This window comes from Dryobates pubescens, chromosome 9, assembly GCF_014839835.1.
Source record: "Dryobates pubescens isolate bDryPub1 chromosome 9, bDryPub1.pri, whole genome shotgun sequence".
In the NCBI taxonomy this organism is placed as follows: Eukaryota; Metazoa; Chordata; class Aves; order Piciformes; family Picidae; genus Dryobates; species Dryobates pubescens.
This window is the reverse complement of record NC_071620.1, coordinates 25,254,202-25,271,159: the sequence shown is the minus strand read 5'-3', so window position 1 is coordinate 25,271,159 and position 16,958 is coordinate 25,254,202. Positions and strand designations below refer to the sequence as shown.

Below are 16,958 nucleotides of genomic sequence, written 5' to 3'. Positions count from 1 at the left end.
AACCTGTGACTAGCATGAACAAGTTTCTTGTTTTAGCCTGCTGAGAACAAACATACTAGATTATCAGCAGGAACACAGGCAGAGGAGTAGTGATTAAAACCATCACTCGGCATTGTCTCAAAGAAATTTCCATTTTCTTTGCAAGCATACCTTCCAGCTTTTGTTGTAAGACATCAGCCAGTGCTAGCTGCCTCAAAGTATTTCAGTTTTTTACTCTTGGTACCACTTCACAAGGTCTGTTCCAGGACTTCATTTCTCTGATGTCTGAAGGAATGTATTTGTCAAGACTAGCATAGATTAATTTGTACCTGACCAGCATCTGGAGACTACTTCAGTAGTCTTTGTGCCTTCTTGGCACTTAATTCCCTGAAGTGTTCCACAGTGACTGTGGATATCCTCGTTTCAGGTTTTTTACCGTGAAGTACAAAAGCAGAGTTCAGTCACTGTGTGCTGTTGGCTTCGTGCACGCATCTGCAATGCCTGTATTCTAGTACTACACACCACCTCTACAAAAGCTTCAGCATTATGGTTTTAAACAAAAAGATCATAGATTTAGACTAGATATAAGGAAGAAATACTTTACAGTGAGGGTGGTGAAACACTGACCAAGTTACCCGGTGTGGTGATAGAGCCCCATTCCTGGAAACATTCAAGGCCAAGTTGAATGGGTCTCTAAACAGTGGGGCTCACGGAGGAGTTTAAACTAGATGAACTTTAAAGGCCCTTTCTAACCAAATAATTCTGTGATTGTATTTACCAAAGATATGCCTGTGGCAGACTAATCTACATGATGTTTCAGAGGCTGGTCTGAGAGCACTAAATGCTTTTGCTGGACTGCCCTTCAAGCCTGAATTTTTAAAGAAAGCCCAGCAGCCTCTAAGGACTAGAGTTTTGCCAGTGCAGAAACTGGAGTCTGTGGAAGTATAATGATGAGTAAAGTATCTACTGCTTTCTATCAGTCCATTTCATCATGCTTAAAAAGGAAGTATCCACTGTGGATGTTATTTTCAGTAGAAAAACACTGCTTCTAGATAAGCAGATGAATGAGTACAGAATATGTGTGCAAGAAGTGTTTTAAAACCTGTTGTTAAGCCCCAAGGATGGAGTCAGTGATGTCCTTTACTGAGGACCTACAAATAAAACATATTTGCACCCACAGCTTCAGAAACTGACTTTGAACTGAAATGTGTCCTTTGTTTCCTGCTTTATTGATAGGTCCTATTAGAGTTGTCAGTACAGTTAGGAAGTCTGGGTGGATTGTCTTAGAAAAATACTGTGTTTGGGTTTGTGCCATTCCCCCCCCACCCCAGTTTTCATGTTTTGTTAAAGACAAAATACACCTAGATACAGAGACCATCAAATTGTCTATAGTAATGTCAGTCCTTTGCTTTGCAAGGGCTTTGCAATTTTTTCTTCTGTTCTTTTTTCAGCCTTGTACCTTATATTGTATTGTGTTAATCCTCAGCAGAGGGTAAATCATTATGTATTGTTCTTGTAGACAGAGAAGTGGAGACAGAGAAGTGTAGCAAAGAATTACATACATAGCCACACCACACTGTCAAAGTGAACTGGCTCAGTTTTTCAAACCCCACAATGTCAGTAGTGCAACACTGGACTCTCTCCCCCTGGATAAGAATCTTGGCAGGAGGCCCAATTTTGTATTTGACATTAAAGTGGCTCAGGGATAAATTTTAGCTGAATTAATGTTTTACATCCTGTGTACTTGCAAAAGAACAAAAAGCCCAGGTATGGAGAAGAATGAAAAGAGATTGCACCTCTTTTGACTTGTAGAAATAGAGTAACAAATGACTCAATGCAGAACAAAGACTGGTCTAGGGGTGGGGGAACTATGATGGGAAGATGTTCTTACAGCAAACCCTCTGCACAATGCAGAGGATTACTGTGAAGGAGTGGTAGATAGTCTTATCTTCATCACACTTCTTATCACTTGAAATCCAGGAGTAAGGAGATCCATTATTAAAAACCAGTGACTCAGTCAAAATTACCTATCTCACTGTGATGTTTCTGTGTCAGTTTAAGCTTCTGGGAATCCCTCTGTGGTTTTACTGAACTTAACAAGTCTTGTGGTTGCTTAAAACAAATGAAAATGAGTTAGTAAATTTTAACTATGTAATTCAAATTGAGGAATTAGATGGAGTGGGTTAGCAGAAAAAAATGTTCTTTGCTACTGAAAGAATCACTCAATATATCAAGTATCTTGTGATGATGGGCTCTCTGTTACTAAAGGTGTCTGTAGAGATGCTGTTAGACAGCAGAACCCATTTAAGAATTACTGAAGTGTCTGAAGCATCCTTTAGAGTTCCTCAATTAGTGGAGGAGCCCATCTACTGATCATTTCTTCAGCTGGATTTTGTGAATCCAGGGGATAGACATCTCTGAAATTAGATGAAGCATCAAATTATGCCACATATTGACATAATCAGGAATACTCACAAAGTGACTTGTGATTGCACTTTTGGTTAAGACACCCCTGCCAGACACATAGAAATAAAAGTTAACAAGGCTTGCTACAACTCCACAGGTGCTTGCAAGTCTCCCCTTCCCTGAGAAGGCTGCCAAGGTACTGCTTAAGGAATTCCGAGTGAAGCGTTAGCCAGGGATTTCATGAAGATGTAACAGGATTAATCGTTGCCAGGCATTTAGAGGTTACTCCAGTGAACCCCTGGCTCTAGGGTTTGTATGTCCTAGTATATTAGAAAACAATGCTTTTTTGTCTCCCTCCATAACTTATGTGTTATCAAGAGGTGCAGAGGAAAGGTTTAAAGCATTGATAGGATTAAAGGAATGTAACGCTGTCAAGTTCTCCCCTTTATTATTGAATCCAGTGAGCACAGAGTATATCTAGCCTGATTGCATTTCATATTACTTGGCATTTCACCTGTATTTCCATTATCACGGAAAGCTGTTTGTTACAAAAGCAGGGCTCCAGCTGCCACGAGATCACATAACCTCAGGTTCCCCTGGGGCATCTTGCTCTTCTGGGTCAGAGAGGGTATTTTCAGCCTTGCTTGTGTAGGAAAGTTATTGTGTTTCCCCTCATGAAAGATCAGGAGTTTCAAAAAGAGTGTATGATTCAAGAGAAACATCTTAGTTATCTGTGCCCCATACACCCACTGCCTGGTAAAAACCATGTGCAATGGTTTCACCAAGTTGACTTGTTGGCTGCATGTCATTTGATACCAAGACAACCAGTTGAGCTATTTTTAAAAGGAAATGTTAGCTGATCCCGTCAACACCACCTGCAAGAACCAGGAGAGAAGTTCAAGGTTCTCTGACTTAAGCTATGGGTATAGAAGATTGGATTTTCGGAAGGAAAAAAATTTACTTTGGAGAAAGTGTATCTATTCTCCTTTCTGTCTTCTTCCACTCTACAGTTTGTTTCCAATAACTTTAGTCTCTTCCTGATAAAGGTGGTACAAAGAATAAGAATAGAAGGAAAAGAAAAACAGTTACAAATTAAAGGTTTTCTTACTGATGTTATGGACATTATTTATGATGGGTGTCTCCAGCAGTGGAAACACCAAGTTTGTATTTAGGCTGGTGATCTAGGTGCCCTCTATTTGTCACTTCTAAGCAATTAAGATGTGAGTAATCTGGCAGCTCTATGTTTGCAGTTGCAAGCACTCATGCCTAACAAAGTCTGCTTTGTGTAGCCTGAACTGTGCTTTGCTCAGCAGCATGCTGGAGGGAACAGCTGCTTAATGATGGACCTTAACCAGCCATGCTCCTTGCTCCTGATACAACAGCTGTTGAAAATCACAAAGCTCAAATATGTTCTGCTCCACTGAAGTTAGGCAAAGCCCTGGAACATACATAAGTTTGTGCTGGGTCACATGGGGAGGCAAGTACTTTAAAGAGTGAGCTAATGGACAGCAGATAATGGCATGGTGCCCTAAGTATACATAAAGGTAGGCCTGTACTACACATTCAGAGACAGCTGGGCAAACTCCCACTGCTGAAGTCAGGCACTGAGGCCTTATTTGATGGCTGCGTTGGGTTTTTTGGTTTGGTTTTTTTGTGTTTGGGTTTTTTTCCTTTTCAATTGTAGTAGCTTTGGCATGTACTTTATAGATACTGCTTTTTTTTTTTTTTAACATAGAGCAGTACTGAGGTGAATGAAAGACCAAACTGCAATTATTTGCCTTTCTTCCTCCTAAGCCCAGCCACATGACAAGTCAAAAATTTTGTGTGTTTGCTCAGCAGGCTCTTTACCTCTCCTGTCTGCAGTGAGAGGGAGAACATTTACCCAACCCAGATTCACAAAATCTGCAGACATTTGCTTTAGTTTGTTTTAGCCTTTCATCATGTACAAGAAATGCTCATTAAATGGCAGGGGCTCAGTCATTTTACATATTTTTGCCTAGCAGACCTATGTGGTGGCACTTTCAGGGAGTTATGAATGACTGGGGAAGGTCCAGTGATAACAGAGGGGTTGCAGTTTGCAAGCTACATTTACTTTGGTCTGCTGTTGGCTGCTGACAAATTTGAACTACAGTGAGAGAGGAAGGGAGCAAGGGGCAGGCAACAACATATAGTCCCCTCTAATTCTGACATTTTCAACTTTTCAGTAACTAGCACTTTAGGCATGTCTGAAAGTGACTTAAGGAACAAAAAAAACCACACCCAACTGTTTCTACATAGTCAATCTTGCCTTACAGTCCCATTATCTGAACCAGTTTTGGCCCCATCCTATATGTTGTCACTGGTGCCAAACTTCCCCATATTCGGCAATCAAAATAGCCTGAACATTTACCATTGAACTAAGAGCCTGAAGGATTTATTCCCCAAAAGGATTACCTGCTGATTTAACAGAAAGTTCACCTTGCAGAACATCTATCTTGGGAGGCTTCAGCTGTTTTGTTGCACCAAATACCTGAATCCCCACGGCCATTCTCCAATGAAGCAACCTCTCCTACCCGGCTACCGGTTCTGGATGTGGCAAAAATTAGTAACTCTGAATGGTTGCAACTCACAGAATCATGGAATTTTAGGGTGCTAGAGTTTGGGAGGCACTTCTAAAGATCATCAAGTCCCAACCGCTGTGAACAGGACCACTTAGAGCAAGTGACACAGGACTGTGTCCAGGCAGGTTTTGAAGACCTGTAGAGAAGGAGACTACACACCCTCTCTGGGCAGCTTGTTGCAGTGCTCTGTCACCCTCACAGTAAGAAAGTTTTTCTCATTTTTAGATGGAATTTCCTTTGACTGAGTTTTCTTTAGTTGCCCCTTGTTCTATCACTGGGTATCACAGAAGAAACTGGCTTCATCCTCTTGACAGCCGCCCTTCAGATATTTGTGGACACTGATAAGGTCCCCTCTCAGCCTTCTCCAGACTAGACAGCCCTAGGTCTCTCAGTCATTCCTCAAAAGAGTGATGTTCCAATTCCTTAATCATCTTTGTAGCCCTTTGTTGAACTCTCTTGGGCAATTCCCTGTCCCTCTTGAACTGGGAGCCCAGAACTGTGCATAATATTTCAGATGTAGTCTAATTAAGGCTGAGTAGAGGGGAAGGAGAACCTGCTGGACACAATGCTCCTGAGTATACTATTGGCTTTTGTGGTCACCAAGGCACATTGCTGTCCCATGGGTAACTTATTGTCAACCAGGACTCCAAGGCACTTCTCCGTGGAACTACTCTCTAGCTGGTCAACTGTAGGGTAATCTGTAAAGCATCCATGAAGTGGTAGGATAGTACGTGTGATGATATGAAAATATGTTACTGCAGTATTGACAACCTTGAATTTGATAGTTGTCTCTTTCAGGATTTCTTGGGTGTGATTATTACATCACTTAAATTCCACATGGAAAAGGGGAATTGAGAGGAAATGCCAGTGTCTCCCAAATAGGAGGACTTGGGATCTTAATCCCAGAAATAAGAGAGATGAAGCACTAAATTTCACAGATCTGGCCTCCAGGGTCTTTTCCACAAGAGCCAAGATAGGAGAATACATAGAATACATAGAATAAACCAGGTTGGAAGAGACCTTCAAGATCATCGCGTCCAACCCATCACCAATCCAACACCGCCCAAGCAACTAACCCACAGCACCAAGCACCCTGTCAAGTCTTCTCCTAAAAACCTCCAGTGATGGCGACTCCACCACCTCCCCAGGCAGCCCATTCCAATGTGCAATCACTCTTTCTGTATAGAACTTTTTTCTAACATCCAGCCTGAACCTCCCCTGGCGCAGCCTGAGACTGTGTCCTCTAATAATAATAAATAATAATAATAAATAATAATAATAAATCACCTCACTACTCCAAGAGGAGTCTTAGCAGGGTACTGCAACTTCAGTCCATGGAAAAAGAACTATGTGCCCTTTTGCTCTGAGCAAATGATACAGGTAGTGTTTGCTTGTCTCCTGGTACCTTAAGGACTTGAACCTCTATGGTCTCTATTGTGTGGTGCTTGTCCTTCACTCTCTAAGCTTAATGGCCATAGGAGCATGCTCAGCGCAGATGAAAAATAGAAGAGATTTCTGTGCAGTTGAAATAGTTCAAGTTCTACTGAACTTATGCAACTCCTACTTTGCAGATGCTTGGCCAAGTTTGGGTCTGTTTTAATGGCACTTTCAGTAGCGTCTGCCAAATTTCACTTTTTGCCAAATGCTGCATTATGATTTTTTTTAACATGAAAGGTCTAAAGGAGATGGTTAAGAAATCTACAAAGCAAGGGAAAAACCTCATTAATTTCCCCCATTCTTGCAATTGGAGGAAGTATTTTTGCAGACAGGTTAAAGTATTTGCTTGGATTGTTTTTAGCTATTTTATCAAAATATGAGTCTTTGCCTGGGCTGAATTTTTTAAGGGGAAGAAATAGACTTATACTGGGTAATAGGATCTTGTAATTTGGAGTGTCAGGTGACCTTATGTGAAAAAATACTACTTAAGAGAACTACTTACAGTGTGTGGAAAAAAGAGAAAGCGAAAGCCTAGCTTCATGTGCAACAAATGAACTTAGAAATACAAATGAATCAAATACAACATCTAAATTAGTGAAAAATTCTGTTCTCTGGTAAGTTAAATCTATGAAAAAGCCAGTAACAACAAAAGGAAAGGTTAAAATTGGAATGCAAGTGGAGCTAAGTAATTTCTTGCTATGAGATGAAAATAAAGGTGAGTTATTGGCAACGTGAAAGGGTAAGTGGTGTAGAGCAGGTCTTTGGAACAGCAAGGAAATGTGGTACAGAGCAGTGAAGCAAACTGTTGTTCAGGAAAGGAAGGGGAAATGTTGATGCTGGAAGCATAGCCTTTGCTGGTAGGAGAGTGTTTTAATGTGCAAGGGGCATAGATCTTCAGATTCCAGTTCTGGTTACGTCAGTTCAGAATGAGGGTGGCCTCTCAGGGTGGTTGCCCAGAGGACACGCAGGATGTCCTCCACAACAATTCCCAGATGTTCAAAGTGGGGCAGCCCTCTAAGATACCCCCCAAGGGCCCCTTCCAACCCCAACCTATGTACTTTGGAGTCTAGTAAGAAAGTGTAGTCAAGGAGAAAAAGCAATCTCCATTTCAGCTGAGAGCCACATAGGATATTTCAGCAGTGACTGAGTTAATACAAGTAAAAAGGCAATATGCCAGAGTTGTGAGAGACTGACAGGTGTGGGACCTTTGTAGATTAAATTTGCTGTGTGCGTACAAACAAGTCTTAGAGCAGTCCTTGCAGAGATTTAATTTATAAACATGAGAAAATACGGGTTTATGAAATACACAGCTGATAGTAAATCAGCTTACTTTTTGCTTTGGGAGTATAATGTGAGGAAGAGAGAAGAGCCTGGTTTTGTGAGAAATTAAAAACAAAAGAAGGAGCACTGCTGCAGATACTGTATCACTTGTATCTGATATTCTCTCTATGTAGAGACATTTGATATGCACTTGTAGCCCCCTCAATGTTTTCTAGCACTTAGAAATAATCAAAATGCAATTTGGTGAAGAAATGTTAGCTATTCCACAGGGCATTTTGAAGAGGCAGGGAGCTGACCTCCTAGTTTTATGTATCTCAGTTTATGTCTCAGTTTTATTTGTAATCATAGACATAGAAACAGAAATACCTTCATCCTAGAGTTTGCTATACTTCTGTAATGTAATCACAAGTTCTTCTTATTTTTGTGGGTGAGTTCAAGGGAAACCTAAATGAGAAGCTCTCATACAGCATGCTTTGAGAGCAAGGCATTCCCTTGCAATTTTTACCTTGAATACATTTTGGACAATAGATTAGCATCAGCCAGAGGGTACCAAGGTAATCGTAGTGCAGGGCAGTATCTCTGACATGTTGATTTTGCTTCTGCCATGTGCCCCTACAAGCACTGCTTGCCTTAAAAGCCAGGAAAAGTTAATAGTCTCACCTAAGGGTTTCTTCACAGCTGTCAATGGAAGTGGTAGTGTTTTAGGTTGCCATCCCCATTCAATAGATATTGTCCCATCAGAAGTCAATCATCTGAGGCAACTAACTCACCTCTCCAAGATCGCTCTTTGTCATAAATATTCTGCCATTTTGTCAAATATGATTTTGAATTAAGCATGTATTGGCTTCACTGAGTCGGGTTTCTTTCATGTGATACCGTGCCATTATCTTCTGCAGTCTCCAGTGCTTTTTGTATTACTCTCTGCCTTTTGCTGGTTCCTGAATCTACACGCAGTAGATTCACACTGCTCTAGGGTAGTGTGCTGTAGCTACTCTTCCAGCTCACCAATGCTTCCTCCTCTACCTTGGTTCTTGAGGTGGGAAGGATTTCCCATTTTTGATGACTTCATTGTTGCCAGCTGCTGCCCTGGTTATTCCTATGCCTCCTGGCCCTGCCTGTTAAAAACTGCTGTTCCCTGATGTATCTCAGGTGACATGAAAGCCATATTCTCGTAATTTAAGCAGGCAAAGTTGATTAAAATTTTTGCATGCAAACATTTTTTTAAAAACAAACCTGACACCTTGCATTTGCAGTTTGTTTTGAATTACAAAGCAGCAGGAGATGGAAGAATTTCATCTGCCATTTTCAGGGCAGTCCTAATGTTCTTTCAAAGGTGGCCTCACCAGAGATAGGCCACACACTACAGAATTGTCTAGATGTTCCTCTCTCAGGATGGGCATGACTAGCTGTTCTCCTACACCCAGTTTTAATAAGGGAGCAGGAGGGAAGTCAAGTATTTTAATAGTGGTCTAATAGGAATTGACTTCAAATGGCATTTCAGTCATCTGACACATGATCTGTAATAGATCCTGACCCAAAATTAGACATTGGAGTAGAAGTATTGCAAACCAAACCTCAGAAAACTAAATTAAAAGGAAAAAAAAAGGCCCAAAACAACAAACACTCCTCAGTCATCATTTTCAAGCTAAATGGCTTTTACCCCATTTTCTCCCACTTATCTGTGTCCGTGGTCTTACACAGATATCCACAGGTCTTACACAGACCTATGTCAGAGGGCTAGCTATTTCCCTCAAATTACCTACCAGTGGCTTCTGCCTTTACAAGACAGTTAGAAAGAGAGATGCAGATATGATAATGCTCAGGTAGCAATGATATAATGGTCCAGTTATGCCATGCATGCAGAGCATTTTATCTGTCAGGTGTCCTTCTGGCAGTTCAGTTCCTACAGTGGTGACAGGAGGAGGCAGAAAAGCCTGAGCTGGCTGGTACATTTGATACAGGATTTAGTAAATGAAAACTCTGGCAGCAATCATCAGGAGAAAGATTATGTGACACAGGAGAAAGGTTGACCCCTGTGTCAGCTTGCTCTTTAACTACATATTTTGGCATTCTTCTGTTTTCTTAGGGGAGGACAGGTAGGAAAAAATATGCTGGGGGAGGGGGAAAATGTTACAAATTGTTACTTGGAATTTTTGGCCACAGAGTTGGGTAGCTGTAGATTGGAACCAAACCTTCTCTACCAAGCTTTCTCTACCAATATTAGGGAGTAGTGCAGAAAGCTCGTGACAAATAGGGCAAGCTAGACCCTTGATATTTCTCTCAGAATTGCTGATTTTTAAAACATTGCCTTTGCATGTAATTTTTTTGTTGGATCCATCATTATGTATGTGTTAGAAATTTGATAGAGTTCTCATACATTCATTCTAAGAGGATGAAGCCAGCTGCAGTACCCAATTGTAAAGATGTGGTTAGTGGCTTGAAAGGTCATTAAATTTGTTGTTTGGCATTCTTCTGACTTGAACCTTTTGAACTGGAATTTTAAAAGGCTAGTCCTCTCTGATTTCAACATTAGAGGTAGCATGCATTTATTTTTAAAAGGCTCAAGAGTTTTTTACTGGGTCATCTAGTAAAGATTTCATTTTCCTAGTGAGAACATAATGTGCTATAGAAGACAGTGCATAGCTGTAGACCTTGGTGCCTGCCATTCTGAGAAGTGTTTTAGGATTATGACTTACCTTAGCTAACCTGTTCATGAACCTACCAGATTGTGCTCAGCCTGGAAGTATTTTTTGTTTTTTTCTTTTATTTCTAAAACAAATGTCACTAATGCTGGTGACATTGATTTAATCATGTTTTAAGAACAGCAATTTTCTGTGACATTTTCATCTACTACTGTATTAGGTTATATGTGCATATAAAACTCAGGAGAAGGTGCCATCAGCAATGATTTTCTTCCAGCATCTGTATTTCCTAGTTGTCCCTATGATTAAGTCAGGTAAAAGTATGATGACACCCAACATACATATGATCAAGCTTACTTCTGTATTAAATATCATCATTATTCTTATTACTATTACATAGTTCTGTGTGATTTTTTATTGACAAGCTACACAGATCTTTGTAGAGGTATGTATGCTCTGTAGTGTGTGATACAAATATGGAATGCAGATGCTGCTGCTGAAATTTTCCTGCTGACTTCTGTTTGCACAAAAAATGCACAACATCGTCATGTAAAAAAATGAGACCTTGTCCTGGTTTATATTTTTCTTCCTTTATGAGAGATTTAATTGGAAATGTAACAGGAAATTAGACTGGAAGATTATCAACTGCATGGCTGGCATGCCAAAGATCAAGTGTCTGTGTCTTTCATATTGCACCACAAAGCAGCTTTATCAAGTATCTGGGATTTAAGGGTGTCAAATATGACATGAAGAGCTTCAGTAGCAAAAATATTCTGAGATACATGGAACAGAAATGCTACACAAATTCTCATGCAGTGTTTGGAATTTGAGGATGAAGAACCTTATTGACCATACCATCATCTTAAAGTAAAAAAAAAAAAAAACCAGAAAAAGAAAGCCACAGAAGCTGAACCATCTGTACACAGCCCTGTTGACTGTTTATTTTCTAAATGTCTTTCTAAAGAAGCATTTAAGAGGTTTGCTTTTTCATGGTTAGCCTCTGGAGTATTTTGTCATGTCAGCCAACCATTCCACAGGAGTATAAATCAATGGCAATGTACCCCTTACAAAAGCCCTGTTAGGGTTCTGACAATTTACCTTACCTGGTACACAGTGTAACTCTGGGAAAAATTACCCAGAAGTATGTACTTAGTTGTCATTTGTTCACACAAAAGAGATCTTTGTTCAGCCTGTAAAATCAAAAAATGAGAGACAGAGGAGTGTTCAAGACTTTATGTCTGCCCTACTTATGTGAAAAAATTAGTTATCAGAACTAGTTTCACTGGCTTGAGGACTGTGCACAGCACAGATTTGTCTGTCTGCAAAGGGGTCATAGCACCATAGCTCTTGGCAGAATGTGATTTCTTAAAGCCACATTTATCCCAGATACCTTGTCAGGACTGCATTACCATCCTCCACAGGCCCATAGTTGTCCAAACCAGGAAATATGTACTTGTGCTGGAAATAATTCAGTTGTTTACATGTGATGAGAAGCTTTTAAAGCAGACTACCTGAAATTAGTTAGCAGTTTCTCTTTAAATTGAAGCTGCCAGAAATATTTCACTGTTGACAAAAAGCAAGAGGGGAAAGCCGTGTTTAAGGAACCCACTGTGTGACATAATCTAAGGCTATTTGCCTATTACTGGCAGCAGCAACAGGGATATTCAACATCTATAGGAAGTTTAAATAAAAAGATAATGCTGTATACACCTTGATATCAATTACATCATCACAAGTATCACCACAAAAGACAGCTAAACTTGACTATTAATTTCAGAGGGCACAGTCTTTTCCACAAATTGAGTACTGTTTTATGCACCCACTAGTGGTGTTAGCATCTGAAGATTGAGTTTCTTTTGAACTCTTACTGATGCAGTAGACAGAATTATCTGTACCCCAGAAACAGTTACATATAGCGGCTGCAGATATTCCATATCTAGCACATGGTATTTTCAGGAAGGGACAAGCTGGAGCACCGCAAGTGAAAACATCTGGACCCTCAAGTGTTCAGATCAGAGCACGTTTCAGGAAAGAGATTTAGCAGATGCCAATGATGGAGAAGTTGTTATTTTCTAGTCTTTTTGTGATGTTGACAGTGCTGCTGTAGTTTCAAACATTAATCATATCTCACAGAAATAGTGGAAAAGAACAGTGGGAAAAATGCTCATTTCTGCTGTGGGGATGCAGTTTCTTTTGAAGTCAGTAGGAGCTGCTTGCTTACATGTTCTTTAGAAAGGGGAAAAAAAAAGTCAAAAGACTTCAGCAAAATGTTCCTTTGAAACTGAAGGACTCCACTGTGATTATCTGATGATGTTCTGCCTGGTTTGTTCATTCAGAAAAAGCAATTTTAGAACTGCTGTGTAAGTGGAGTGGGTTGGTGAGATGTTCCTGGTTAGCCTCATTGCATTGGCCTTGTCAGAACACATCAGCTGTAACCTATAGGAACTAAATACATCTGAAAACAAGTCATATTTCATCCTTCATGTTTTTTGAATCTAATCTTGTTTTAACAGTTCACTGGGTGTAACATGATTGATGCTGTCACACTGCAGATAAAATTTATTATTCTTGTCATCTTTGTGCAATATTTTAGAATCATTTTGGTGCAAGCTAGAAACTGAAGCAATTTACACTTTTTTTCCCCCCTATGGTTCATCTTAATTCTAGAAATAATCTATTTACTTCTCAGTGATTCATTGGCAAACTTTTCCTAAACATGGACCTAGGATGAACTAGTAGGTTAGTTGAACCTGAATATGTCTTGAAATACATATGATCTATTTATTTTTAAATAGGCTACAGGGAGATAGAAATGAATATAGGATCAGAACCCCCTGAAATACATGGAAGGAAAATATTTGTATTTAGCCGCATGCATATTTAACCTAGTTTAATAATAAATGTCATAGCATAACATTTGATGTTCACAACAATTACATGGGTTGTAGTGAAGGCCACATTACACTGAAAAACATCTGAGCTCCTAAAATTTCAGCACATAATAATGTCAGAGTTTTTACCTGTAAAGGTGGCCTGTAAGCATTATGCTTTGCTCAGTTCAGGGTTGAGGCCTCAAAGTAGAATTTATATGGTCTTGTATCATCCATAATTATTAGCAGGTTATGAAATGCCTCTAAAAGGAAAAGAGACTGACTTCTGGTATAGCAGGAGCTGCATTATATACTTCAGTAATAGATATTTACCATATTTTCAAGTATACTTGTCTTAAATTTACCATCCATATGTTAGCCATTGGACTAGGCTACCCAGGGAGGTGGTGGAGTCACTATCCCTGGAGGTGTTCGAAAAGGGATGGGACGTGAAACTTGAAGCCATGGTTTAGTAGTCATGAGGCCTTGGGTGACAGGTTGGACTTGATGGTCTTTGAGGTCTTTTCCAACCTTACTGATTCTATGAAATTATGAAGTTGCCTGTTCTACGAGTCACAAGTTACTGCCACTGAACTGAGCCAGACCCAGAGAAATAAAGTCCAACTCAGGGTGAAAACAATGACAGCAGAACTTGCTTATTGCTTCAGAAACTGGCTGTCAGAAGATTGGGTTTTGTACACTTCCAAATGTACTACATTATTTGCTTTTTCTGTGTTTCAACAGGCCTTGAATAGGGGTATCGCCGCTGTCAAGGAAGATGCTGTGGAAATGCTGGCCAGCTATGGACTGGCATACTCCCTAATGAAGTTCTTCACAGGTCCCATGAGTGACTTCAAAAACGTAGGTCTGGTGTTTGTGAACAGCAAGCGAGACAGGACCAAAGCAGTTTCATGCATGGTTGTAGCTGGCGCTGTAGCTGCTGTATTTCATACCTTAATAGGTAAGGTCACTTCACATCTAATTAGTATGTCTTCTAATTTTCTTCCCTCTCATCTTCTTCAGACTGATTAATCTGTAGTCTTAAGATTTCATTTATAAGTGAAACAGATGATGCAAAAGAGATTAAAATCTCTTGGGCTGGCATCATGCCCATCCATGCAATTTTTACTGCTTTTTAAATAGGTTGTAAAGTGGCAGATCCCACCCCCATGGCTCTCCTGCCTGGCATGAACACATGCTGTTGATCTCTTTCAGTCAGATGTGTGAGCAAAACTTTGTCAAGTTTGACAGGTTTTGTGAAACTGATAGCTCAGTCTTACTCTTGGGCAGTGGTCAACTATCAGTGTCTGCCCAAATGGGTGTAGCAGTATTTGAAGTTGTGCTTAGTAGGGCCATTTGTCATTGTACTCCTTCTGTAGCTATCACTTCACTACTTACCTCGCAGTACAACACTCAAAGTAGGTGCCAGCTTCCTGATTAAAATACCAGGTATTACTCTCTGATAGTGCTAGTCATCATCCAGTACTGTTGGATAACTTGTCTGTAAGAGAAGAAGGAATTACTAAGAACAGTTCATGCCAAAGTGAGACCATCTCTCTCAGTGTACTCTGAAACAAAGAAAATACACAAGCAGATACAAACTGAATACAAAAAGTAATGCAGACACAGGATTTGCCAATTTCTGAGAGCCCGGAGAAATGGGATGTCGACCCCAGCATCAGCCACAACAGTAAAAAGCCGTGTGTGACGTGGAAGACATTTAACTTCATCATTTTCAAGAAATGCACCAGATTCTCTGCACCTTCTGGCTTGAAACTTCTGGACCTCAGCAACAATGAGCAAGAGACACTGGGAGAAGAAGCAGAGAGGCCATTACATTCAACAGGTAAAATCCTAAAAGCTGGGAGCTCTAAATGGGTGGGAGGAGGGTGGTAATGCAACAACCCTTGGAAGCACATGATAGTTGACAGGCAGCAGAGTGGAGTTGGATCACCAGCAGTAGGGTCATTCCATCACAGAAAGATGAGAAATGGGTGTGATGGCAATAGCCAGAGTTGCTGTGAAATTACAGAGTGGCCTAGAAGTAAGGCACCATTATCAAGCTGTTAGTATCTGGAGAGCAGCACGTGCTGCTGATCAGCATATAGAATGGAGTACACTATTTCAGTACCTGCCCAAGTAGGTACAAGAGCTTCCTGGTAAATATGGATGCCACCTGCTTTTATTGTTTAGCAGACTGGCAGCTATATTCACCAGCTTTGTGTGCTTCCCAAGCACTCCAGTTTGTTTGATCATTGTGTCTCTTATTCCATCACTGATACTGCAGCGCTGTGTTACCTTTATTCCATGTTACAGTCATAATAAATGCTTGCAGGAATGGTGCACTAGCCATGGCAACTCTGTGGCAAGGATGAGCTGTTGCTAATTTCATAAGCTGGATACAGGCATTCAAATAAATTTAATTGGCTGGTATCAGTTGGTCACTTCCTCAATATGTTTACAGCTGAGGCTGCTTTACTGAGTCACTGTTACAAACTGGGCCATTTGTACATTTGGGTCTCACATTTCTTTGATTGGGATGTTTCTTTAGCCCTCAGAGCTGCTATTCCAGTTGCTCACTTGTTTTCCTGCCAGTGCTGGTCAGAGTGGTTTTTTTCTTTGCCAGCTGGATAAAGCAATATCTTCTAGTTGTCCAGCATTTTTTTAAAGCTGTGATAGATTTAAAGAAAATGTAAAGTATAACTGTCAAATTTTCAGGTGAAAGACATAGTTGGATTTTCTATGTGGGACTTGTTGACACAAGGTGTTTGGGGCAACTGCTGGAAAGTATGCCTGATTAGTTTCTTGCTTTTGTCTGGAAGTAGTACCTTGCTGAGTCCAGAAACTCTGAAATGCCCTCTCCAGCTATTGATTAAAAAAAAAAGAAGGCTGTAGTTAACATGCATTAAAGTCCTGAATTAAAGGGCTTCACATAAACCTTTCATCTGCCTTTAGTGGCATACTGCAAAGTATTTTTTGGTATTTAACTTGCTTGTGCCTGAAAATATGGAAAGGCCACATGAGGGACTGGCAGATTGCCCAAGAGAATGGATTTAGTCAGATTCTAGCACCAATTGCCTGGGTGATGTTGCCAAGTTTTATGTTCCAAGTTCCTTTTGAACCTGTTTCAAATACTGATGATTCTTCTCTAACCCACAGATACACAGCCTGCCTAGCAGGAGGAAGAGGAGGTATCCAGTGACACACAAGCAGCCTCCTAGGACCTGTGACTGCTCCTGCAGCAGCTGCAAGCCTGTCATAGGCTATCTACAGGAAACACAAATACAGGTTACTGACGCTCGGCAGATGAAAAGGAGAAACAAATAGAACTCAGGGGACTGAATTTCTTCCACTTTCTATTTGTATGGGGCTAAGGAAGATGACATGACTGTCAAAGCCCTGGAAGGAACAGGGAACAAAAAGTCCAATGAAATAAGGAGTACCAGAAAGAAAGTCAGAAAGAAAAACAAGTGGTGGTAGAAACACAGTGACCACAAATGAATCACCGTATTTCCAGCTGTGATAGAGATTATTTGCAGTCTGCACTCATCTCCTCAGAAACAGCATCCTCTACATATTTAAAATGCCAAAGCAGACTGTTTTATCCACCTGACTCATGCGTCATTGCTTCAGCACCAGCTCCCCACTATTGCTTCCCCACTGGGGCTAATGCAGTCCTCTGTGGGAATGACTGGCTGAGCCAAACCACATAAATTCAAAGTTGCAAGCTTTGGGTCCCTAAG

At 40.5% G+C, this 16,958-nt stretch overlaps 1 protein-coding gene across 1 annotated transcript in view; it reads left to right on the top strand.

Moving 5' to 3' along the window:
- The window catches only part of ANKH (ANKH inorganic pyrophosphate transport regulator), a 93,729-nt gene that overhangs the window by 41,899 nt on the left and 34,872 nt on the right, over positions 1-16,958 (top strand). Inside the window, exon 2 of the mRNA XM_054164313.1 lies at positions 13,960-14,176. Coding sequence (XP_054020288.1) covers positions 13,960-14,176 — 217 coding nt within the window. The remainder of the gene's footprint in view (positions 1-13,959; positions 14,177-16,958) is intronic.